The sequence below is a fragment of the Embiotoca jacksoni genome, unplaced genomic scaffold (assembly GCF_022577435.1).
Source record: "Embiotoca jacksoni isolate LCO1_2020_lvr unplaced genomic scaffold, fEmbJac1.0.p SCAF_38, whole genome shotgun sequence".
Taxonomy (NCBI): domain Eukaryota; kingdom Metazoa; phylum Chordata; class Actinopteri; family Embiotocidae; genus Embiotoca; species Embiotoca jacksoni.
In genome coordinates this window covers 2,630,554-2,656,733 of record NW_027185390.1, presented here as the reverse complement: position 1 = coordinate 2,656,733, position 26,180 = coordinate 2,630,554, and the positions used below count along the sequence as shown (strand labels likewise).

The 26,180-nt window shown below is 45.8% G+C and overlaps 1 protein-coding gene across 5 annotated transcripts in view; it reads left to right on the top strand.

The window, feature by feature from the left end:
* The window catches only part of mgat5 (alpha-1,6-mannosylglycoprotein 6-beta-N-acetylglucosaminyltransferase), a 78,387-nt gene that overhangs the window by 40,504 nt on the left and 11,703 nt on the right, over positions 1–26,180 (top strand). For all 5 annotated transcript variants that reach the window (XM_069166426.1, XM_069166427.1, XM_069166428.1 and 2 more), the window contains 6 exons: positions 1,445–1,516; positions 3,427–3,588; positions 5,095–5,264; positions 6,199–6,333; positions 10,270–10,403; positions 15,957–16,090. In XM_069166426.1, coding sequence (XP_069022527.1) covers positions 1,445–1,516; positions 3,427–3,588; positions 5,095–5,264; positions 6,199–6,333; positions 10,270–10,403; positions 15,957–16,090 — 807 coding nt within the window. The remainder of the gene's footprint in view (positions 1–1,444; positions 1,517–3,426; positions 3,589–5,094; positions 5,265–6,198; positions 6,334–10,269; positions 10,404–15,956; positions 16,091–26,180) is intronic.

The window sequence follows — 26,180 nt, the reverse complement described above, 5'->3', positions numbered from 1 at the left end:
TCATACATGTCGAGCAGCACGTTAACCTTGCGAGGGGGGCAAAGCGGAGAGGGCAGCATATCGTGAAGGATGTCAGCGGGAGAAGGTCAGGGGCTCAACTGGCGCGGCGTGTTGCGGCCTCAGAAGGAGAATAAACACAACTTAACTCGTCTCTGGCAGATTTTACAAGGAAGAAGCAAATTTTGAGGGTTTTTTTTTTGTTGCCGGAGAACGGCAAAACACACACATCACTTCCCCCGTAACGTCCCAGACGGTCGAGTAGCAGTCGAGCTCGATGAGAGTGGACGGAAACGCCGAGGCGGAAGCGGCAGCGGAGCGAAGAGAAAGGGGTACTTGATCTGATGTAATCACAATGAGAGGAGCTGTTGTCGTCTCTGTTTTGTATGGGCCTTCGGAGCGGCGCTTTGTGCGCTCCCCGGGGTGAACGGGGGATTTTTGTACTTAATGGTCTAAAGGAAGAAAAAAAAAAAAAAAAAAAAAAAAAAATCAGCTCTGCGGTGTAATACCGGGGGAAAAGCAGGTGTAAAATCTGCAGCAGTGTTTCATCAGACGCAGGAGAGAGAGGGAGAGGCAGGGCGGCGATGAAAACACATGCACCATCGGTCTTCTTTGGACAAGTTAACCTCTCTTCCTCTCCTACTTTCTGCACTTTCCTTTACTTTTCATGCTTCACAGACGATCCAGTAACATGAGAAAGATCACTGATCGCTGGGTCTACTTGAAACTTTTTAAAAGACCGCCGATCAAACTTTTTTAGCGCTATTATCGGCCGATCGCGATCGATGGACGGATAAATAAATGATGAACTTCCCCATCACGCCCTCCTTCTTGCAGGGTGAACATGCTCTTACGCTTCCAGTTGTGTTATTGGGGGGAAATCTTCACAGGCTCAAACGTATTCACCAGGAGATGTCACAGACTAGACACGCGTGCACAGTAATGTGTATTTGGTTTGTGGTTAGCTCGGTGCATGAGAGCAGAATTGCTGTATTTACTTAGCGCAGAGGAAATCAGTTGCTTGTTTCCCAGCCGGTGGTTTAAAATCTCAGCAGCCCACTGAAGAGTTTCTTGTTAAATCACAGAAGACCAGCGTGTCGAACGTCTGAAGGATGTATTCAGAATAATAATCCGTTTACTTCCCTGTAAGTCAGGGGGAGGATTGTGAAATCAGTCCTCTCTTGTAATGGCAGCAACGACACCAGGACAGATGCAGTGCAATCAAACATACATGTTGTGAAAACAACAGCTGGACTCGTTTCCATCTGTAAGCTGTAAAATATATATATATATTTATTTTTATATTTATTTATATATATATATATGTGTGTGCATAAACTGATGTGAGTCAGTGTGTTGTCAGCTGTTTGTGTGTCACTGAGCTCCAGAGCCGACAGCAGATATAAATGCAGGTTTTTTTGTTTTTTTGGGGGATCTGGTTTGATAGGTGGAGAACTGGTGTCCCCGTCTGCCCTGGAGGACGAAGACGCTGAGCGAAGAGACAGACCGGAGGGGACAGGTGAGAGACGCAACTGTTCGCCTGCCAACCGGATACATGAACACACTTCAGCAGCACTTTTGTGTGAGGCCTGTCACATCCCAAAATGTAGCTTATATCCGTGCAAAAAAAAAAAATGAAACACGGAGGCATCGTGTTGTGAAACCGTGGTCAGTATTTGGCACGCTCGCGTTCTGAGTGGCCTGAATGTATGAATTTGGAAGCAGCTCGCGTGCGTCAGACTCCGTGCGACTTTATATCCCATTAGCGTAAATGTTTAAAAAGTCCTCCCGTCCGCCGTCCTGCGTGATGCGGAGGAAACCCCGCAGGGGAAAGCGACGCGATCGCAGCCGCTTAATGGGCTGTTTAATTGTAAGACACACTGATAGCTGCTTAGTTCGGAGGTCGTTCGAAGTCGCGACTTTCAAAGAGAGGCGGCGCGCGAACGCTGCCAACGTGCCTCGACGGCGTGAAGAGAGTCCAAAAGCCGGAGAGCGACGGGACCTCGGGACAGATCTGGAATAATGATCGTCCGTCCCCGCCAGCGCGGCGGCTCACTCAAATCCCACTTAGAGCCCCGAAAAAAACGCAGCGCTCTCCTGCTGCCCCTCTTGCTGCGGGTGAATCAATACTAAGCACCCCCCCCCCTCCACCACCACCACCACCACCACCACGTTCTGGATGCATCCGCAGCGCCGAGCTCCTCCGAGGCGGCTGAGATGCCATTCGACAGGCTTTTGGAGATTTCTTTCTTTTTTTTTTTAAATTCAGGCCCAGATTTTAATAGGCTCAGTCCGCCGGAGCGGTTTTCCCGTCGCGGTGAGGGATGCCGCTGCCCCGCTGCCGCCTCGTTTTCAGCCACGCTGAAGCAGCTCGTAACGCCGCGCCGGCTTCTCTCTCGTGCTCCTCTCCGTGAATCCCGTGAGTCTGAAACGCACCAACAGCTCGGCGTGGCGTTCAGACGAGGCCCGGCCCGGCGTCGCGGTGCGACTCCGCCTCTCGCTCAGCTCCATATTTCGCGCGTTCAGTTCGACTTGCAGTTAGTCAGCAGTCTTCCAACACAGGAGCGGATTAGTAGGAGATGTCTCACGGCAGGATTTGTTTTGCTTCACATCTCATTTATTAAACATTTGAGTTAAAATGTCCCTCAAGTGCGTCCTGTCACTTGAAATGTGTCCTAAGATAATCTTTATTTTGGCTCTCGGAGAGGAAACACAACCGAGTGTTGTCATTTCTCTTCTCTTCTCTTCTCTCTAAATTCATCGCAGTGCTTTCTGAACTCAGTGTCTTCATTTTTGTAAACGTTTCCAGCCTTCCGACGTGCCCTCTATGTGAGATTGCCTCCGCACACGTCTGCGTTGGATATTATCGCCGCAACAGATTCACTCGGATTGTACAAATCGGACATGTGCGAAACATTAAAGCCTATACTCAACATTTCCTTTCGTCTGCAACCCAACTCTGCTTTTCATTTAATCCACGTGCCAAGCAAAGGTGGAGCGATATGAGCTTCAGTCAACGTGGATGAGCGTTTTAATCGTAGCCGAGCAGCCACGTTGGACTGGAGCGGAGGCTCTCAGCGGGACTCTTCAAGACGAGTCCCGCTCCAAGAAAATGGCCCTTTGGGCAATTTGGAAGTCAACATTGCAAATGTGAATTGCATGATATGAAATTTTAAGGACTGCTTTGGGATTATGTCACGGCAGCAGCCAAAAGAGGGGATACACGCAGAAACACGAGAGTGGAAGATGATACGGCGAAGCCAAACAAACCGAGCAGAGCGTCCTCACGCCTTCTGAAAGAACACGTTCTGCATGTGCTGATTTTGAAGCCTATTTTAATTTCAAAAGGGTCATTTTCACATCGCAGTCGCTCCCGAGACTTCCGTCTGCCGACATCGCGTTCAGAGGTTGTGTTCGCTGTGTGCGCAGGCGGAGATCCGGACCGGTTTCGAGGAGCTTTACCGCTCCATGTCGCAACGGGAGGAGTTTCGCTGGATGATGCTGCGGATCAAACGCATGGCCGAGCCGTGGGTCAGCGCCATCCGCTCGCTGGCCGCCAAGCAGAACCTGGCCAAGAGGCGGAGGAAGAAGGTGAGCGCGACACGGCAGAAGGATGTTTAACAGCATTTACATCTGTTTGGGTTATTGTGAGGTCCTTTTTTTTTTTTGTCACGTTGAGGAGGAAGGCAAACATGCAGGAAAAATGTAGATGTACTACAAAATGATGAATTTAAAGACCAAGTGATTAAAAATAGACGACATTAGAGCTTCATGTAAAGTTTGTAAAACTAATGTAGATCTATCAGATATGGTAGAGAGAGCCCCTCACATGCTTCCTACTCTTCTCAGTTTTTTGCACAAGGGTCAGTGTGTTTATAATGGCCTAGTTGTGTGTGATCATAATCGTGCCGCAGGTTTAAGCAGTGAAAAGTATTGTGCCAAAAACCCCTGTGAGGTCGTGGCTGTTTCTTGTCTGCTCAGCACAACTGGCAGCCTGTTTGTCTGCTTGTTATAGGTCATTGCTTTTAAGTCAGTAAAAGTCTGAGAATTTGACCTTTTGATCTTAGTTCACTTCACAGTTACATGGAATGTGTCACTTCCTGTATGCCACAGACCTCCCGGACACAGAGTTCAGAATAATGGATGAAAGGCTTTTGTGAGCCGGATGTACAGTCGGCGTAATTAATATATCAGGTGGTGACAGAATGCCAAGTGGTTAAAAGGTTATTATGTAAAGCAGAACCACAGAAACTCCAAACTTAGTTCACTAAAAGAGGAGAAGGCTGCTTTCACAAACACCGTGGCACATTCGTGCTCTTCTTCACACTCGTAGGGTGTCCCACTTCTGCTCAGGCTGACATGGATATTCCATTGTGTCCCAGGCTGGGAGCAGCTCCCAACACTGAATAATGTACTCCACACTTTGCACCGGCCCTGTGAATAATTCACACGGCATTCCCATGATACCGTGGTGCAGATGCAAAGCAGAGAGTCTAAGAAACAAGAAGGAGCCTCATCTATCTATGTATCTGTGGCATCTATCTAAGTATCCGTGGCGTCCGACCTCTCCTTCCTCACTTATTTGTCGAATCTAATCACAATGTAATTAAACAAAGAGTATTTTCTCCTGAGTCTCTCAAAGCCAGTTCTTTATTTCAGCCGCTAATCTCTTTTGGATATTAATCCGCCCGTATTAATCCTTGACTAGCTTGCTCCGGGACCGGGGCTGGCTGTCAACAATGAAAAATGTGTCGGTCACTTCAAAAGCCTGCTATTTCTTTCTGTTCCTGCTGTGGAACACTGTGTTCCCCCTGAGCAGCCGAAAACCACCCCTCTGTGTGTGTGTGTGTGTGTGTGTGTGTGTGTGTGTGTGTGTGTGTGTGTTCATATTTTACTTGAGTTGTATGTGTTTTTCTCAGCATGTGCACCGTTCACCTGACGGCATTCAAAGAAACGTGGAGCCGCTTTTTTTTTTTTTTTTTTAAGCCTCCGACCAGGATCAACAGTTTTTACATCCTCCGTTCAGGAAAATAAAGACATTACAAGTGTGTTTGATACATTGCGGTGAATAATCTCCTTTCTTTCGCCCTCCTTCAGATCCTGGTTCACTTGGGCCTCTTGACGAAGGAGTCGGGCTTCAAGATCGCAGAAAACGCCTTCAGCGGCGGCCCGCTGGGCGAGCTGGTCCAGTGGAGTGACCTCATCACCACGCTGTACCTGCTGGGCCACGACGTCCGCATCTCCGCCTCCCTGGCTGAGCTCAAAGAGTCAGTATCGCCACGAATTCACCCCCCAACTAACCCCAAGCTTCAATGTATGTTAAGAACATGTTATAACACTTTACTAACTACGACAAAATATTAGGGCCACATCAAAGCAAAAAAAAAATAATAATAATAATAAAAGGAGAAGGAATACATTTTGGAATAAAGTCAACATGTTGTGAAGGAAGTGTGTTTGGACCTCTGTTGCGGTGATTTGTGTACCTGCTGAGCTCCATACCTTCACGGATGAAAGACTTCGGAGCAGCAGGTTCCTGTTTTGCACATTGTTTGCTGCGCTGATCCTTTACAACCCCAAAACAATGACCACAAAGCGATGACGCCCTGCAGTCAAAGCACTTTATGTCTTTCTGTAACTTCTTGAATTGTCTAAACCAACATCATCACTATTTGCATAACGTTATTTGACTAAGGGTAAACAAATGGAGCCCCATCATTCCTTTTCTTATTTCTGCTGACAGAAAGCTGGTCAGGCTGCTTTAAAGTTTTTTTCTTTCTTTTTTTTTTTTTTTTAAACTTAAACGCTGACTCATCTTGTCCAGTGGGAGTATATACAGTCTGGTGTCAGGCTTCTGCAGTGGGGCTTTCCTATGTGATGATTTTTTTTTTTTTTCCTATTTTACTCCGTGTTAAGGAACAAATAGGCAAGTTTTTTTTTTTTTTTACCAATTTGTTGTTAAACTAAAGCACATATTGTAAACACAAGTACAGAAATATAGAATAAACAGAATTATCCTGCAATTTTTAAACCTGAATTTAACAAATTCTCTTCAGAAAAACGTTTGGACTTTGGGATTTTCTTTGCCATCAGGCCTTAAAGGTGATAATTGTCCTGCTCGGTCCTGCATTTCTGTTTGGACACGCGTGGATCAAATTGTTGATCCCGAGTTGATTTGAATTTCCATGCTTTTCTCCACAGGATCATGCGCAAGGTCATGGGGAACAAATCCAGTTGCCCCACGCAGGGCGACAAGGTGGTGGAGCTCATCTACATCGACATCGTGGGTCTCACCCAGTTTAAGAAGACGCTGGGGCCCTCCTGGGTCCACTACCAGTAGGTCCACCCATATTTTACATTCAAATGCCCTTAAACTTGTTTTCTCAGTGTATAATATTTCTGTATTTGTCTGTGTCCTCACTACTTTAGGCATATTTGAATCAAAGTGTGATTGTATCAGTGGCGGGGGTGTTTGCTCACGTTGCCAAACGTTTAATATTGCAATGATACAACAGGTTACCAACTACATAAAATATAGAATCACATTTTCCTTATTGAGGGGCAATTTGCTCTCAAAATATGACACTTTTTGTTAGTACGATCTCCGTTTCCACGGCAACACACGGGTGTATGACTAACACCTGGAAAACAATCAGTCACGTCAGCAGAGTCTTATGTAGCGTACGTAATGTTTACGACTCCGGGAAGTACCCCGACGCTTAGCAACGACCCTAGCGACAGAGACGAGATCGAGTCCGTTTTATTGCTTTCTGGAGACGGTTTCTCAGACTGAATAAATAGCGCGTGGTGTTACGGCACGAGTGCACTTCCTCTCATCATTATGTCATCCCTGTGGCCACGGGGACCTGGTTCGAGGTTCGTCTGGCACTTGTTGGCACAATGGGTCTATTTTCTGCTCGTACATTACGGCAATTTCCCAAACGGCCCAAAGGAGCGTCCGTTGTTCACGATGTTGTCACCGAGCGAGTCTGTTCTCTCCCCGAGTGCTCCGCTGAGGACCGCAGACTAGGCCTTCCTGGTCTGTCGTGGAAGAGAAAAAAAGAAGCCTCCATCAGCTCTGACTGACAGGAAAAAGAGAGGGAACAATAAGCGCGGGGGCCACTAATGGCCCCGCTGGTTCCTCCCGCTTGTCACCAGGTTTTGTTTGTGTGCGACATAACACCTCGAACTGCGTCCGCTTGCTTTGTGCCCCGAGGAAATTGGTTCAGCTGCGGGCAGGTCCAGATGCTGTGATTTTTCGGCATTATTTCTCCTGCCATTGTTGCACATGTATGTCAGAGAGCTTCGCTTCTGACCTGGAGTGCAGGTTGGAGACGTTGCTTTCTCCTCTTTTGTCTCCGTGTAACCCGATCGCTTCCCCTGCATCAAGTGTCTTTCACTTTTCAGAATTATGTTTCTAGGCCTTTGTGCCCTTTGAATCCCACAATCCTTTGACCTGTTTCTTTGGACAGAAGACGCCAGATTTGTTTGCATATTAAACTCTAACATAGGATAAACTCTTGTCGCTCCTGTTGCCTTTTCGCTGGTTTATTTTACAAACAGGCCCGTTTGTGATAAACGTGTTTCGTTCCTCCGCCGTGTCGGTGTGCTTCACGCTGCTGCGGGCGAATGAGAAGACTCCGTGTAACCTAAAGACTTTATTGCTAAAATGTAGCTGAAGCTGTAAAAAGCTCGTCATCGGCTGCACACGTTTGATTTCATCCTTTCTTTGTCCTCTGACTCTTTCTCTGTCTCGTGTGTTTTCTGTCACTTCCTCGCTTCTTCTTTTCTTTTTTTTGCTGTGTCTGGCACAACTCTGTCTGTAGGTATTTCTTGCCTGTTTGTGTTTGTGAGTGTGTGTGACTCATGCCACTGATTTTAGCTCGTCCACGGTGTCGGTGTTGTTCAGGTATTTGGGGAACAGTCAAAACCTCGTGCTTTTCGCAGTTGGATGAGTTTTAAATCTGAGGGTTTTTTTTGTTTTGTTTTACCGTTTTGGCAGAACTGTTGCTCCACCTGGTAATCTTTGCACTCCTGGAAGAGGGGGGCAGATTTACAACCTCTTGTTTGTGGTAAATATTTAAACTACAGGACTCGAGCTTAAAACAGAAGCAGGACTCGAGCTTAAAACAGAAGCAGGCCTCTCGCGCTTCGTCTCACATTTACATCTTCAGCTCTAACGGCTCAAATGAAAACTCGCGAGCCGATTTTGTTATTAACTTCTGGCAGCTGACGTCAACTCCTGCAATTGGTTTGTTTTCTTTTTTTTTAAGTCTCGACTCGATCGTAATTCGGCATTCGACGGCTACATCCACCGTACCGGGCTCGCTCCGTGTTATGTAACGATGTATCCGCAACAGCAGCATCGCAGACGTGCTAATATCTGCAGCTCACGTTAGAGCCGACGACCTGGCGTGAACATTTTGTTTGTCTTTGGAAATAATAGTAAGAAAACTCAGAACAGCGTCAGGAAGGTTTGTTTTCTGAGATATGATTGCATATTATTGGCTCAGCAGATGGAAGGATTAAAGCATGTTTCAAAGTATTTCGTGAGCTCGTCAAAAGTTTTTTTTATGGATTCATGTATTGCTTGGTGATAGTAAATGGTAGCAGCGCAATTCAGGTTAATGTTTTGTGGAACACATTGTCAGTAAAAAGGGAATATTAGATGGTTCATGACGAGTAAATGTGATGTTATTAGCTGGAGGACATTTCCGTGCTTCGGTGTGACAACGCAGAGATGCAGCTGTTGTGCTCTGCCAGATTTCCATCGCTAGATTTGTATTAGAGAAAATCACCCATGTGGGACCGCTTTGTTGATTTCTGATTTCACACGGGAGATAATTGTTGCCAGAGAGCTCATTCATATGCGACTGTTATAGATTATCCATTCGGGATCCCTTCAGGTGGACGGCGCGACGGCGATGACACGCTCTTACTTTTGAAAGCGACAAGCAGCTCCACTCAGCGGCGACGCAGGAAGCGTCACAGAGGGCGCACTTGTTGGGCCGAACAGCCTCGACTCCTTGACAAACGAGGGACGCCCGCAACTCACGGCGGCCATATTGATAACATGTTATGGCTCCAGCACGGCACTTCCCCCATCTGTTGAGGATATATATCTAGTGGGGACAGATGAGGCTTGTTTTTCTCCGCAGTTGGCATGTGGGCTCGTTGTTGTTGTTGTTGTCGTCGTCGTGGTGCTTTCAGTCTAAAGTTTCCTCGTGGTTAATGTGTTTCCAAGCTCGGCGGCTCTCTCGGGGACGCTCGCAGTTCACACAGCCAGCTGCGCAGCGTGCGGGTAGGCGGGGAGACGATCACTGGGAGGAGGATTTTTGCAGAGGCAGATGTCTACGTGTGTGTGTGTGTGTGTGTGTGTGTGTGTGTGTGTGTGTGCGCGCGCGTGTGTCTGCTTCCACCTGGCTGCTTCCTATCAAAGTGATTGTTTACCCTGAAGAAAACGCTCCTCTCGGGTACGAGACGGCCAATAAAACAGGCTCCGTCTGTAAAAAAAAAAAAAAAAAAAGTCAATTGTGATTGTTATTAGCTTTCACTGGCTCTTTCTTTAAAATGTGGCAGACGGGACACAGTCAGAGCGAGTAACAATGAGCGGGTGCAGAGTTAAAGGTCAGCAGGCGGTTTATGATTCTCTCTCCTGGTTGTGGTCTAATTAATCCGCCGCCGTGACCTTTGAGTCAGCCGTGATGTTCATTCACAGTCTCAGACCTCCAAAGGCCAGGCCTCCTCAATCTGAGTCGCAGCATGGAGGGTTTTGTGATTTCATCATCTGCCACGGAGCTGCTTGGAAATTGTGTTTTATTTTGTGTACATGCAGCATTAGACTACTCGATGCCTCTGTTTGCGTTTCCTTCATAGCGCTAAATGCACGCTGTTTCTGAGGACATTATATGAAAGACTTAATAATAAATACGTTACGCTTTGTCGAATGCCCACCTCAAGTTTGGTTAAGATTTGGCGACCCGTCATCGACCGCATTAAGAATTGTTAACCGGGGAATTGATTGTCTTGCCGTAAAACAACTCTGTACTGTGTCGGGACGTCTCTAAACTTCGGCTCTCACACAGTCTGGGATGTACAGACTTTATTTTATGACCGTGGAGTTTTTGTTGGCTTCATTTTTGAAATATATAAAGTATACCAGTAGTTTTAATGTTTAAAAGCATGTACAATCCTGCACACACACACACACACACATCTGTGCTTCTGGCCTCGTACGCTCGTTAAACCTCTTGTCTTCCTGTGACTTCGTAGGTGCATGTTGCGAGTGCTGGACTCGTTCGGGACGGAGCCGGAGTTCAACCACGCCCACTACGCCCAGTCCAAAGGGCACAAGACGCCCTGGGGGAAGTGGAACCTCAACCCGCAGCAGTTCAACACCATGTTTCGTAAGTCGGAGCGTCAAAACGTCACGAAAAGGACGAGGCACCTTCAGCCATTTGGCTTCGTTACGATCGGCAGTTAACGTCATAAAAATCCCTGCAAAAAAGATCCCTAAAGTTTCTTGCGTGTTGATCAGGATTGTAGAGCAGAACTCCTTCTTCACAACAAGACTCATTTCATCACCTTTTCATGCTCCTCACTCTGCCGTTTGAAGAAGTTGCCAAACACGGCGACTTACGACATAAATCAGTTCAAATGTTCTGCACTCCGTCCACACTTCCAGTCCCATTTTTACAAATGGGCTGTTTCTTTGTTGGAAAAGAGGCATCAAAGATTCTTTGAAAATCCAGCACGGTGCCAGCTAATGGAATATCATCAAGCAAAGGAGTAAGTAAGAGGTCAGGCGCTCGGCTCTCCATTTTTGCTGTGATTATGAATGTAGGACGTCGAGGGTTTCGCGGGTCCGACTGCGAGATCCCTCTCGGTAACCGGAGTCGAGGGCGGATGAGCGGCGGCAGCGCAGCGGACGAGCGGGGTAGCGTTTTCTCGGGAGGGGAAAGGCTCCCCCAGCCCCCGGGGGTACTGACCTTTTCCCCCGCGGCTGAGACAAAGTGAAATGTTACCCCCTGCGATCCCCCGTTCACGAAGGTGAAGCCCGGAGCCATCCAGAATGCCACCGCACCTGAATGGTCCCTTTTGTGCGCTGAATAGGGTATGTCTTTCTCATAGCACACAGGGGCCTTTGCACAAAGTCCGGTTAAAAGTCGCTAGGTTAGATGATATCGCCGGTGAAACAAGTGCACGGCGGTTTGGCCGAGCGTTAAAAAAAAAAAAACACAGGACGGGCATCACTTCCAGACACGAGAGACGAGAGAGGATTTTCTTTCTCCTTCTCCGCATTGTGCTGCACAACACCTTCCCTTCGGGCTTAGTGCAGCACCATGCGGCACGAACAGCATATTAGATTAACACCTCTGAGGATGTTGGAGGAGCTTTCTCAGGTTTCTTATTGTTATCAGACTGGGTGCAAATTCTTTAACTAGCTGTCAGCGTGGACCTCCATTTACCCAACTCATGTGATCCTGCAGTCATCAGTGCACCAAATAGTTTTTGGTTTTAGACCCAAGACGGCTCTTTTTTTTGTGTCTAATTCTCTTTTTTTTTATTGTGATTGATTTTCAAACATCCAGCAAACAATTTTCATCTCGTGCTTTGTTTTTTCAAATACAGTTTTGTAAAGTGTGAAATGAAACTAGATATAAGAGATAAAACAAGAACAGGAAACGATTAGCAGAACCTTTTTAACATCTGTAGCGATGAACCAACGGGTTCTCCAGTTTTCAATCCTCCATCTTATAAAGTCTGGTTCCAAATTCTCCAAACTATAAACACGACTTTATCGTCGTGTAATATTTGTATTTCTTTGTTTTCAAAGTGTATCTCAACTTCCCTTTTTAAATAGAGATGTTACAAACGGACAAATCAGACGCCGGCAGGTAATTTATTCCAAAATCCGGATTGGTCCATTTGTTCAGATTTGGCAGCGCTCCATAAATCACCGGTCGGGGAGGGGAATTGGGAGTGTTGGGAGTGTGTGGCCTCTGGTCAATAAGACAAGACGACACCAAATTGACCTCATTAATCTATTTCAGGAGTCGGGGATAGCGAGGGAGTGTTTTTCTAGTGTACAGTTTGTGTTTAAATGGATGCACACCGGAGTCTTTCATAATCAGGAGAGCAGAGCAGAGATAATTATAATCCCAGCTGCAGGTCAGAGTGAGATGTCGGGATTCAAGTTCTTCTAAGTGGGATTTATTTAGGAAGCACTTGATCAGCTTAAAAACAAGTTTGTAACAAAGGTCTTTCTAAATTAAACCTGACCTGAACCAGACCGGTATCCCGGATTTATTTCATGTTTTCAGTAAAGTATCCACAGCATCCATAGTTGTACATCCACCACAAGTTAATGCACCTCTACCCCTGCTGCAAAATATTTAATCCCTTTTAGAAATGTTGATTTATTCTGGTCAGAGGTCGAAAGTAGCAGCCGATTGTATTTATCTTTGAAGCGCTGCCAGTTGTGTAATTGACCCTGAGATGTGCCAGACTGATAGCGCCCGCAGAGCTTTGATTGATAACATCGCCGGCACACCCGCTCATTTAAATCTTTCTTTTCGGTGTGGGATCAATAGACTGGTTGTGTTTGGTCTCAGACTTTGTGTGTTTCCTCCTGTACATGCAAACACACACACAAAAACATATTATCAGAAGGACGAGCAAACAGAAAATATTGAGGGGCCTGTTTAGCTGTAATTGAGCCGCTCCCACTGCGTTCCTACCCGGTTTCATTCCAAACCTTTTCATAAGCTTGCTTTGATTGATTGCAGGGGATTAACGTAATACAAGTGTTGCAGAAAGCTGCCGACACCGAAGTCCAGGAGTGCTGTAGAGCCGAAGGCCTCCAACCTTTTTTTTGTTTCCCTCTAAGAGCTCCTCGTGTTTAGGAACATTTATTCACATATCTGAGCTCCACCCAAACCAGCTGAATAAGCTTCTTTTATCCGAATAATGACAAATTGACACGTTGATTCTGATCGTTTCCATGCAAGAAGGCGACTTGTGGCCACATGATCCACTTGAAATATGAAAATTTACATGAGATTACACTGAGGTTTAAAACGAATACGCTGGGAGGGAAATTCTCTGATTCCACGACACATCAAATAATCGAATTTCAGCCCTCCTCGTGTATCTCGAGAAGTTTGAAACTGTTAGCGTTAAATCTCAGAGGTGTGAAAACTTTTTCAGGTGGAGCGTCTTTATTTTCCCGCTTCAGGCCCATTCAGAGAAGGCGTAAGTCTTTGATGTCGACTTTTCAAAGCGCTGGAGATTTTAGCGCAGAGGATCTTGAAATCTTTTCTTCTTTTTTTTCCCTCTGGCCAGCAGTATAAAAACCAACTTCTTGTAAAATAAGTGTAGGGCCAACATTAATCACGTAATCCTTCACTTGTACTCGTCTGGTATTTTTATTTTTATTTTTTTCTGCCTTTGCCTAAATTTTTTGTGAGACTTCTTGGATAAATACCCACATGGTCCCCCTTGACTCCGAGAAGACATCTCGCCCTTACGAGGTATTGCCAACACTTCTTGACCTCATTCCTCCTCTCAGCTCCACCGGTTCGTACCAATATTGACTCCCATTCCTAACAGAGAGCAAATTTGCCCCAAATTTGTCAGGAGCGACAAAGCAGCTGCCTCTCTCCGGCGGCGCTGTCCTCTCCCGGGCTGTTTGTTAGCTAATAGCGAATGAAGCTGTGGCAAGTTGAGTGACATTTTGAGTGGCGGCTCTAGTGGGAGAAGAGGCATCTGTTGCCAAACGCATCAAGAGGGCTGAGCACTAATTACCAGCCTGTCCTGTTTACACAGTTAGCTCGGTGCACAAGTGTTCGCGCTGCCTCCTCCTCGTGCCCCCGTCCTCCTCGGCCTCCCTGACATCAGAAAAGAGTCTCTGTTTGTATTAGTTTAAAAAAAAAAAAAAAAAAAAGCTCGAGTTTTTTGGGAGGGATCTATTCTTTTCATCTTCCGAGTTCCCTTCATGTCGCCCCTCAAATCAGTCGTCGAACCTTCCCTCCTCTTCTGTTGCATACAATTGGCTGGCTGACAGAAATATATACCTGAAATCCCCCAATTTTGCTGATGGACTCACAAAGAGACACATATAGAGGTCTAAATCGAAACACCAGACATCCAGACTTAGTCCCTAAATCCTGAAAGACCTCCCGTTAACACTATTCCTGTGAATTTCACTGGATTTTTTTTTTTTTTTGGGGGGGGGGGGGGCAATCACCCTCCTACTTGCTGTTTATATCGTCACGGCTTTTATCAGTCCAGCGCGCTGTGCGATAGACACGACAGGTATTTTGGGAGCGTTTGTTGCATTCAGCTCCGGCCCACGCTGACAACCTCGCGCAGATCTGCCGATGTCTTCCTAACAGCTACTCCCACGTTCTCCCCTCGCTCGCCCACACGCGCACGGAAACAAAAGCCGGCTACCAGCCCTCGGCGGGTAAAAGAAAGGTTCCTCTGTGGAATCCGACGGTGGGAAGTGCAGAGCGAGAAGATTTGCATACAATACATGGTAAGGAAATGAACCTGACTCACGTAATCACATACATCGTGAAGAAGAGGAGTCTCATTGGCTGGTAGAGAAAGTAGTGCACGGTATAGAAGCCGCCCAATTATATTTGTCGAGCATTTATATAATTATATTTTCATCTGTCCGAGACAACGATGCCGTCAATACGATCTGCACGGACACTTTTATTTAGTCGAAGTAGCTCAGAGGTCAAAAAGGTCGGAGGCCCCTGGTGCAGAAACATACATCTTCACACAGGAAAGTCTGACAGAGGAAACATTTCACACTATGAATTACAGGAAGTCAGGGGAAATGTAAAGGCAAATCATTGAGTGCAAAAATGAGATTGTGTAATTGTTGTTTTCATTTTTACTCCGTTTGCCTTGAATGTGTTTCCTTTATGTCGACCGGCAAACGCTGGCTTTTGTTGTCGAGGTGGGACAAAATGTCACATTCCAGCCGACACCCTGACAAAAAAAACACACACACACACACACAGTAGCCTTATTTATGAAACGAGTGCAGCATATCTGAACTTGGACAGTTATTGCTCGTAGTTAAGTCCTGATTGCTGCCATCGTGTGTTAAAGGCCTGACTGTAATTCCAGAGGATATTTGCAGCGCTTGAATCCGGCGGGTAGCTGAATTTCTCGGCCCCCCCTCCCCCCCGCTAAAGCCCTTTCCTTTTATTTACTATACTGAAGTGAATTCCTTCTCCCCGGACTCCCTGACCTCCGTTTGCCTCCGTGGTAATAAGGTTGCGGTAAGAACGAGCTCTGACCGCAGCAGCTCCCTAGGGGGCTCCGAGCAACAAAACCACAACGGTGAACCCGAGCGCTTCCCCTGAACACAGCCCGTTTCATTCCCTTCCAGAGGTGATGGCATCGTTAAGCCGGGCTCCCAGCTCCTCCGTTTTTTTTTTTTTTTTTGTTTCATGTCAGATTCTATTATTTAAACTCTATCATTTTCTTCTCACTTAATCCAAACTCCCTCGTCTTCACATTTAGCTGCTTTTTTTTTGCTCTTTTTTTTTTCTTCTTTTTTTTTACGAGGCAGATGGCGGCGAGGTAAAAACGCTGCCAGCTCCGGGCTCCACACTTGACCTGCTTGTGTCGTGGTTCCCATAGCAACCAGGCATCGCCGTGCATTAAGTGATGGAGGGGAACAACAACAATAAAAAAAACAGTGCTTGTTGGATTGTGTTGTGCAACAGCTTTTTGAAATACGATTTCAAAACGTGTGTAAGATTTATTTGAGGCGTTCTGTGACGCATAAATTGATGAAACGTGATCGCTGACGTCTTTCTCCCCCTTTTTTTTAATTTTTTTTTTTTTTATAAAAGAATGCTCTTCGCTTCTCTTCCCTGCTCTGTTGCCGTAAACCCCATCAGACGCACGCTGACTCGTCGCTCTCTGTGTTGCAGCTCACACGCCAGACAACAGCTTCTTGGGCTTCGTCGTGGAGCAGCACCTCAACGCCAGCGACATCCGGCACATCGACGACATCAAGAGGCAGAACCAGTCGCTCGTCTACGGCAAGGTGGACAACTTCTGGAAGGTACTGTGATCTACAGAGCACTCGCACGCGTTTGACATTGTTACTTAAACACACTCGAGACACTTTGGACCCGATTTACCGAAGGTTCCTTCAGACGTACCCGCACGCCGTATATATATATATATGCAGCGCACGCCTTCTCAAACATTTATACCTTCCGACACCCACAAAAGGACACGCAGATATATACGTACGTACGCGCTCCCTCTGAAGATGAAAGCGACAGACTTCACTCGGCGAGCCGGAGAACGCCAGTGCACCGAGGATAACCCGTTTTCAGACCTCTTGAGAGCTCTGCGGAGAAACTCTTTGAACAACCTTGGGTAAAAGTTTCACAGCAAACTTAATAACAGGCTGGTTTTAGGAGCTCAAATTCAGCTTATCGCCGCTCTCCGCGGAGTTTTTTCTTTTTTTTTTCTTCTTCTTTTTAAACGTATTCAAATGCATGCTCGCAGTGCAGCACGGAGACCGAGGGATTACTGTATCCCAGACAAAAATGACTTAGAGACTTGGAGAGATTTGCACATTGTTTGGCTTGCCGCGGACGGTTGGATTACTGCCTTGATGAGCTTTCAGGCGACACCATGTATGTTTCCGAGCGGGTCGCCCCCGACCCAACGGACTCTTTAGATGTCTGACAGAGGGAAGTCGGCGGAATAATAATAGACTCGACAAGAGAGGATTGTCTTCATGTAGCGTCCCTCTAACTCCTCATATCAGGAGGCTGTGTGATGAAGATGTGGAGAATTGAATAATAAGGCAGCAGACTAATAGCCTTATGGCTTGTTCTACTTTACCCAACGTTACTAATTCATTCATCGTTACATGTGTTCACACAGCTGACTGGCTGGCGATGTCATTTCAGTGCGTTATTTGCCTTACGAGCTTGTTGAGCTCTCCACTTTTTTGGGGGGATCGACAAGAGCACGAGCGCACCCGGATTTCAGGGAATATCAGGGAGATTTCAAAACTTAGTTGTTGTCCCACTGACAACATCCTGATGTTATTTGTCCCGAGAGAATAAAGTGAGAGCAAAAAAAAAAACATAGTTCAAACCGTATTCATTGACGACACACGCGTGTTGAATGTCAGAGCACCACAGCGATTCTAAATCTTAAGGTCCTCTGGGTTGTTGTGGTTTTTAATCGGGAGGTAGCCGGCGTGCCGCTGCGCTTCGTGGCTTCTTCTTCCACCGAGTCGAGCTTTAAAAAGGGCAGACGCGGGAGCCCATCAGCTCACAGCGAGAGGCATTAGCTGCTAATCAGACTCCCGAGCGTGTTCATTACCTCCTGCTTTTAATTAAAGGGCCATTTTGGGGCAGACTGATAACGAGCCTCCGTTTCCCTGCCCGGTCCGTTTAAAGCTCGCTGCGCTTCGATCGTTTTTCTGCACTTGAGAGGTTTCATTTCAAAATGCTATATCCACTAAGTCAAGTAGAGAGTGGGACCGACTGTAGGCCCATACATACATATTATTTAAATTGTAAGATTAATGATCTGAACACAGAATTACAGAATTATTTTTTTTTTGGCCTTAATAACACTGTTATTCTTTCCGTCTGTTTTTGGGTACCAATACTGTAATTCTTCTTCCATTATAAGTAAATTCAAACACAGAAAAACATCAAACAAGACAAGGTTATGCCGAAATGAATCAGGTATTTACAGTAAAATAATTCAGACTGAAAGAAATAGAAATCAATGCTCTGATAAAACCAGTGGAAAACATCCCTTTTCCACATTTCCTTAAAAAAACAAAACACTCAAGCTCGTGCAAAGGTCCCTGCAACTGCCCCTAAAAGCCTGCTTTTAAATAGCACTAAGCTCCTTATACAACATACTAAGAGCAGTGGATATAATGTCAGTTGTTGGACTTTATTTTGTTCTTTTCAGGCAGCATAAAGCACATCTCCAGATAAGTATTATCACATGGTTTTGTTGTATTGAGCCGAGTTCCTGAGCTGAAAACTGTGTCCTGTTCAGCCCTTAATTTGAAAGGGTCAACGAGGCTTCGGCGAGTAATAGACTTCCGGTAAACCTATTGAAAGCCCCCCCACCCCCCGCCCCCCACTCTGTCTCTCTCTGGCTGATCAGTATGTAAAGGTGGGTGCAGTCACATTCATCCCACAGGTGTATGAAGTGAACCGGTGTGTGTGAAGCAGATTGAGTAATCACCCACCCGCACACACACACACACCCACACACACACCCTCATTCACACAGTTTTCAGGCGGTGTTTTATCAGCAGCAGTGCAGCTGGATGTCAGCAGAGGAAGTATTTTGTTTCTGATGAACATCAGATCATTTGTCAGACACGAGTTTCTCGTTTTCTCGAGCACAAGACAGTTTTCATTTGGCAGCGACTGAATTTAGGAAAATGTTTTTTTTCTCTTTTTTTCTTTCCTGTCAAGTTTGATGCTTTGTAGATTATCAGTGTCGGGCAGGTGTTAGAGAAAGATTAGGCGCCGAACTTTAAATGCCTTACCATCAGGAGCAGGAGTTCAAGATCATTTGATTTCTTTACTTGGGATAAAAGCAGATTTTTGTATTATTTTTATACTGGAAGTCAAAGGCAAAAACCCAATTCTGATTCCAACAAAATGCAGAACTGGACCTGTGTGTGTGTTTGTGTGTGTGATGCTGTAGTCCGACACTTGTTTGGACATCAGTGTCAGAAGTGCTCGTCTGTTTCATGAGACTTTGATGTCTGTGTGGCTGAAATGTTGCAGTTGTTCATGCTCGATAAATCATTGAAGGTGACGCAATTACAAAGCAAAGAAAAATCTACACAAAAAGACAAGCTGACAGAGACGAGGTCGTTTAGGTTGTTTAGTTGATAAAACATTTAACTGTCAGATGAGAGAAGATAGCCTGAAAGATGAACTAAAATCAATTAAAAAAAAAAAAGGTTTTATAGGAAGCCTTAAAATATAATATAAAGTACGTTTGAATGGTTAAAACAGACTAAAATCCAAGTTATAATCAAACAGTTACAAGCGTAGTAGGCTTGTAGATTTTAAATCAAGCTTTGAAGTGTTAATGGTGAAGTGTATTGGTTTTGAGGTGGTGCTGTTTTCGCTCCAGCAGTCAGGTGCACTGTAATTAAAAGTCCAGTCCAGTTGAGAGCCAGCCAGTGGAGCGGTTCTGATGAGGCCCGTCTGTGTGCGCGAGCGCTTCAGAGAGGTAATGGGTCAGTTGTCCAATCAGAGATGCTGAGGAGAAGACCGTCCAACCTTATCGTATAGGAAGGCAGTGATGGGTGTTGTAGTCAAGCAGATGTAGAGTGCTTCATAAAAATAGAGGAAAAACTAGTCGTGTTCCCACATGCCATCCTTTTGTGTTCAAAAAGCTTTGTTAAACCACATTTTATTGAGCACATGGTACATTTCTCGCATGTTTTTATTTGTATGTTTTTGCCAACTCTTGCCTCTCTGGCAGCGTCGACGAGAAACAAAACCTGCGATCAACATTGTGATCATTCGTGGGGGAATGAAGCGCCGGTGAAATGAAAACAATTTTTTTTTTTTTTCTCTTGAGAGATCGCAGAGGGATGAAAGAAGGGAGAAGTTTAAGGGCGTTATTTTGTCGAGTGTCGACGGGGGGAGACCTGTAAAAAAAAAATGGCCAGGCCACCTCGGAGGGAGCCGTCTCCATAGCAACCCAGTCGGAGGAGTAGAGATGCAGAGCGAGGCAGCTGAGAGTGACTGCCTGCCTTTTCTCGCCTTATCTCTTTTTTTTTTTCTTTTTTCTTTTTTGTACTGGCGGGGTGTTTCAGTGTCTGCTGGTGGCTGGATGATGTTGCGTCAGATACAATACAGTCAGTCTCGAACCCGTCTTGAGTTTATCTCCACCTTCTTTATCTTATAGAGATTTCACTTTACGTCACTCGGCGTCTTTATTTTTCAGTCTGTAAGAAATTATTCGATGGGGGAAAGGCGATGTACAGAGGGAGCGCCGCAGGCCTTTGGCAGCGCAGCAGAGGACACACGGTGCTGACAGACACACACACACACACACACACACCAGGAGCTGGCATTAGTACGGCCACACTCTCACCCCTGCAGGCTCATAAACAGGCAGCAGTGTGTTTCATCCCTCTTTTTATGATGGAGAAGTGAGCTGAGTGGAAACGTTAAAGCGCGTCTTTTGCTGTCCTCATGTGATCTACGGAAATAATTCCTCGTGCCGTTAAACTGGCCCGAGTGCCGGGGTGCAAACCCGAATATGACATTTGAGGGAATAAAGAGCCAGGGTTGTTATTGAGGTTATTAAATCGACTCCTCGTGTCGCTGATGTTTGATTGAATCGGGCCCGAGACATTTCCAGAAAGTGTTATTGCTTTTCTTTGGAGCTCATATCTGAAGTGTGAGATGTTCGGATTTCCATTTATCTGTAATGTTTTTCAGCTGGATGGCCGACATTTTCCGTAATAAAAAAAAAACAACAGATTTTTGACAGCCAGGGCACAAGAGGACCTGCAGCCTCCAGTGTGTGTGTGTGTGTGTGTGTGTGTCTGTGTGTGTGTGTGTGTGTGTGTGTGTGTGTCTGTCTGTGTGTGTGTTTGTTTGAGTGACAGAGAGAGGAATACAAGGTGGAAGGTGCACGTGATAGCTGCTTTACCGTCCATTTACATTTGAAATAGTTGAAATACTACGAGTTCTCATAGGATGTTGTTTCAAGTATTAATGTTAAACCACTGAACGAAGTTGAAATTGAACCATCGAAAGGACTTTTAATGTCCGTCGCGTGTCAGTCGAAGTGATCAATTAAGGCCGGCCGGGTCGTTTGTCACAGCAGGTCCCGACTTTATTGAGAAGAAGGAGCTGCCTTCCTACCAGAAGGATTTATCCGGATTTATCCTTCGTCATCCGAGTGTCACTTGTTTGCTTCACAGCCCGCTTCACTGAGCTGTAGTTGAAATGTATGGAAATGGTGTTAAGATGCCCCTCAGCACCATTGGCTCCTGTACACAAGCTTGTAATTGCATCCAATGGAGCGTGTGACGGATACAGGTGTTTCCACCACTGCAGGACAGGCAGGAATCTACCAGCTGCAGCATGTGTATGCGTGTGTGTTTTTATAATTTATGCCTCCAGTACGGGACTCGCACCTCAACGCTCCCTCACATATGCGCTCGGATGATTAATGTGGCCCGCATAAACGCAGCAGAGACCCGACTCGTCAGCAGTCGTGTTGCACCTCCTCTGCTGTCTCGCAGTCAGAAACCGTGCCACCGAACTCCAACAGATTATGGACCGTTCTGTCTAATGGGGCATGGCGGGGCGGTGAAGTGCAATAACGATCCCAGAATGCACTGCGAGCACCTCTGGATGCTGTTTCACCACCTGTGAAACCAGTGTCTATTGAGTTTTACAATTATATTCCTCTGAGCATCTGACGGGCCTTTATATATATCCATTTATTTTTAGGACATTATGACACGCTGGAAAATCGGAGGCCCTGAAACACGCTGCCTGCGTGGCGTCATTTCATTTCGGCGTCCTTGTTCACGGATTAGAGCAGGCAGGCACTGTCGTCCCGGACCTTATGCCGATGCCGCTCGCCCCCTCCACAAGTAGAGGACACGGTCAAAGACAGTTCGGACCCACACGGAGACAGAGGTCACCCACGAGGGCCTGACAGCTGTTAGTACTGCGGACGTGTCTTTGTGAAAATCACCTCGCTTAAAATGAATCTCCGACTCACTCAACATGATGACATCACCGCAGAGATGTTGTGTGTCTAATGGGCTTTGCGTGTAAATCTGAGTGTGTGTGTGTGTGTGTGTGTGTGTGTGTGTGTTGTGTGGGGAAACTGACAAGCTTCCAGTGTTGGTTGGAGGCCACAGCGTCTGTCCCATTTGAAAAAAAAAAAAGTCAGATGTTGGGTGTAGAAGGCAGTTTGAGGATGGTGAAGCGAGCGCACCTGTCGGTATCCTGATGAGGCTAAAGCTCCCCTCACCTCTTCAGGTTACGGCAGCAGAAACCTCTATTTCATCCCACACTTGGGAACAGAGTCGAGAAGAAAACATCTACAATAAAATTCACACTAAATCCAGTGTTTTAGTCAACGTGGATAAATCAAAATCTGTCAGATAGCGTCTTTACACTGCCGGTTTGATTGACATCTCACTTGAGCCAATAGGAGCTTCCATATGCTGTCCTCAGCCTATAACAGCCAATCAGAGTCGGTATCGAGTCGTCAAGTTGGCGATGATTGACGCTTCGTATAGCCAATGAGATTCTGAACACGAGTATGTGCATCTTCAGTGGGCGGGGCTTATTTTGAGAAAGGAAAAAGTAGCTTGACTAGTTGAATAAAAAGTGCATTAATGTAACTGCTTTGCGGTCTATTAATAATGCAAACATTAACATTCTTAATAATGCACTATGTTGGAGGGCTCCTGGTACAGTTTACACAATCAGTTCTCTGAGATTCTGTTTCATAGCCGAGCAAAACTGATAATGTTGCTGATATATCCCGAAATAACTGAATCGATATATCGAATCGGGACCTGGTGAGTTGGAATTGAATGGATTTAGAGAAATAGGAACTTGGTGTTTTACCTGCTGGCTGAAAAGGTTGCTTCTTCTTTGCCTCGTTGCCTCGTATTTTTTTAAATGGTACGGCTTGCTGGGGATTCAGTTCTCTACGATGAATACTGTTCCTACCGCTGTGCATGTTCTGTATTTTGAGATAGCTGCAGCACAGTTGAATTTCAGCCTCTTTTTTTTTTTTTTTTTGCCTCGCTGTGTCTCTCAGCCTGTAAGCTCTCCTCCCCGGACACTCATCCCTCAACCATCCCCTTTTGCTGCCAGAAAACACCACCAGCAGTAGCCGCCGCCGCCGCCGCCGCCTCCCCTCCTGTTTCCTCTCCGAGCCCCGAGTTTACAAATTCCCTCTGATTTACAAGGTCATAAAGCTCGCCGCCTCCTCCTCCTTCTCTCCTGCTTCAATCAACCTTGCCGAGCTAAAGCAGTTATTTTATAACTCCCCGGGCGGGTGCTCCCGTACAAGGCTGCCGCAATCGATCTGCTTCCTGGTCTCACGCCGCGTGTCGCATGCGCTCGTACACGTACGCACACGGACGAATACACACACGGCGGAGGACACTGAAGACATCAGTCCCACCTGTTAGTGTCAGTCATAACTTCCGCCCCCCCCAACCCCACACTCCCGTGCTGACAGCTGAAACAGCATTATGAATACACGCTGAAATAATGTCATTACAAGAAAGCAAAGCAAAGGAAGTCCACAATGGATCTCAAAATGGCGATGCACTCTGCGACTCCGTTGACCCACTTCTTGTCTCGCTTTTACCAGCCATGTGATTTCTTTTTTCTTTTTTTTTTTTACATCCTTCAACCCGTCCCTTGGTGTTTCCTTTTTAAAATTCCAGCTCGAGTGTGTGCGATAGAAAATCCAGCCATGCTCCAGAAAGCATCTAGCAAGTGACCGTAAAGCTTTGTGCGTTAACGACTGTCCTCCCTCCAAAGGGTCACGGCCATCCGCTGTATGTTGCTCCTTTGAAACACACACACACACACACACACACACACACACATCTGCTGCCTTTACGCACTTTATGATGTCTTCCTTCAGGCATGTGTTGGAGACAGTCACAGCTTTATTGTATCTCGCCACGTGAATCGTTCAGTCAGGGCTTGAATTGTAACAGACGTTAATTTATGCGTGACAGAGGGGCTCCTCTGAGAGCTACTTTTCAAAATAAAAGTGTCCGAGAGCTACAACATTTATTCACACAGGTACTTATGTATGTGTTATGATATTTACCTAATTTATGAGCACCTCTTTCTTTCCAGCTTAGTGTTGCGTTTCTGTCCTCGGTGTGGAGCAGACAGGAGGGGGAGGGAGCAAGGGAGCAAGGGTTGAGATTGTCCACCGGTTGCTCCACCGAGGGTTAACGACGTCGTTCTGTCGGACAGATTGAAAAATGTGTTGATTTAAAAAAAAAAAAGCTGAGTCTACGTGTGGGAAATGCTGCATTCACACTATTGATGCACCAGACTCCATTGGAATTATTGCGTTTTTTAGACGTGCAAACAAAATATCAAATTTAATATCGATTTCTTGACTGGTCTTGCAAAGTGTTGATGTCTTAGCTCGTCCTTTTTCACGATCTCATGCACAGTTGCTTATAGATTTTTTTTTAAAGTGCGTGTGTCTGTGTGTCTGCTTCCTCCCGGTAACCTTCATCTGTAAATCCCCCCTTTCAGACACACGGATGAATCCGAGCTCAGCTCTCCTGAGTGAAAAGATTACAGGATAGTGATTTCACCTTCTAATTAGGGCTTCATCTCTCTCACACATACACACACACACACGCACACGCACACACACACACCAGGCTTCCTTTAGTTACAGCAGGCTAGCTGGAGGCAACTGATAGCCAGGCCTCCGGGGACTCTGACGAGCGGCTACCTGAAATTTAAGCCCCAAAAGGTAGAGACACACACACACACACACTTACACTGAGCGAGTAAATGTCCTGGAGGCAGAGCCGTTTCAAAGGCAGCCTCGTGTGCAGGAGTCGTGTGTAAATTTGAAACAGGTAGCTTTTAACCGTAATGAGGCCACGCTGCCCCGAGAGTGTTACAACTACTCTAATCAATAATATTCCAGCGTGTGTGTGTGTGTGTGTGTGTGTGTGTGCGTGCGTGTGTGTGCGCGCATGTGCTGCTTGAGGCTTCCTGTCATCATGGAGATAATGGACAGCCTTCATCTATATCGCCTCCCTGAAGGTTCGAGCGTTAAGAGCTCTCAGCTGTAATGTACGTCATCGCTCCCGTACGGCAGCAGTCACGGGGGAATATCTTTTTATGCAGCGGTTCTGTCCTTGTTTTTGAAAATCAAACACCTTCTGTGACAACCACAGTGACTATAAAAGGCCTTTTTTTTTTTTTTATCATCATGGAAGTAGTGTTTCTATCCAAACTGATTAACACTTTTTTTTTTTCAAGTAACACGGGGCTTCTGTGACAGCGATTGCCAAGAAACTAGAAGAAATAATGTGCCGAGTAAGCACTTCACAGGCAGGTCCAGGAAACTGTTGACCCACTCTTTTAACGTAATCAACATGTTTACCAGGCTGTAGTATAAAAATCACATCTTCCACTGGACTCGCACATATAAACGAGCTCCTTCTGTATCGTTTGAAATCCCCCTTCACTGCTCGCTGGTTTGTTATCGACCTCATGGGCGTCGAACACTTGAAGGGAATACAGAGAGGAATTAACCGAAGCTAGAAGGTGCCCTTGAAGATGAAAGCGCACTCTTATAGCAGGCAGAGGATGAGTAATGTTAAAGACGTTTTTTTTTACAGCATATAGGTACTTTAAACAGGTCTGAAGGTGGATGTTATTGAATCTGTTCCATTAGCTCACTATACAGTCCCTTTAGTGATTATTGGGATCAAAAATGATTGATTGTGTGGCAGATTTTCGCTGAAATTGTGATATATTTGCAGACTTTTAAGTGAGCGTTTTTTGTGTTAAAATTGTAGAAATTAGAAAAAAAAATTGCAAGAGGGAGATTTTTTTTTTTTTTTCTACAGCTGAATTAACCTGCATGAAGAGCACAGCCAATTAAATCTGATGTTAAAGGGCAAAATGTAAAAAAAAAAAATCAAAGCAGGGGGAGGCGAGATATCCTCACATTTCAGTCCTAGTTGTTGTATTAAGCTCAAAACATGTTGGATCCTACATTTCCCATCATGCAAATTGTTATTTGATGGATCACGCCTGCCTGGAAAAAGCCACAATTTTTCAAAGTCCTGCCTCAGATTGTAACATCATAAAAAATTACAAGTCAAGATAAGCCTGGTGTCATCGCCATGACATAAGCTCACCCACAGCCATAAAAAAAAAACAAAAAAAAACATCGTACAACCGAAGAGCACTGCGGTGTCAGTGGAGAGCCCCTTTAAATACGTAATTTAATTCTCCTCCGTTCACTTTTGACCTCCAAACCAGCCCGACAGCCTCCCCGCGGGATGAAAATAAGCCGGACATGACTTTCAACAGAAAAAGCAGCGGGCTTTCTTGGCACCCTTCAAACGCTTTGATGAAGGA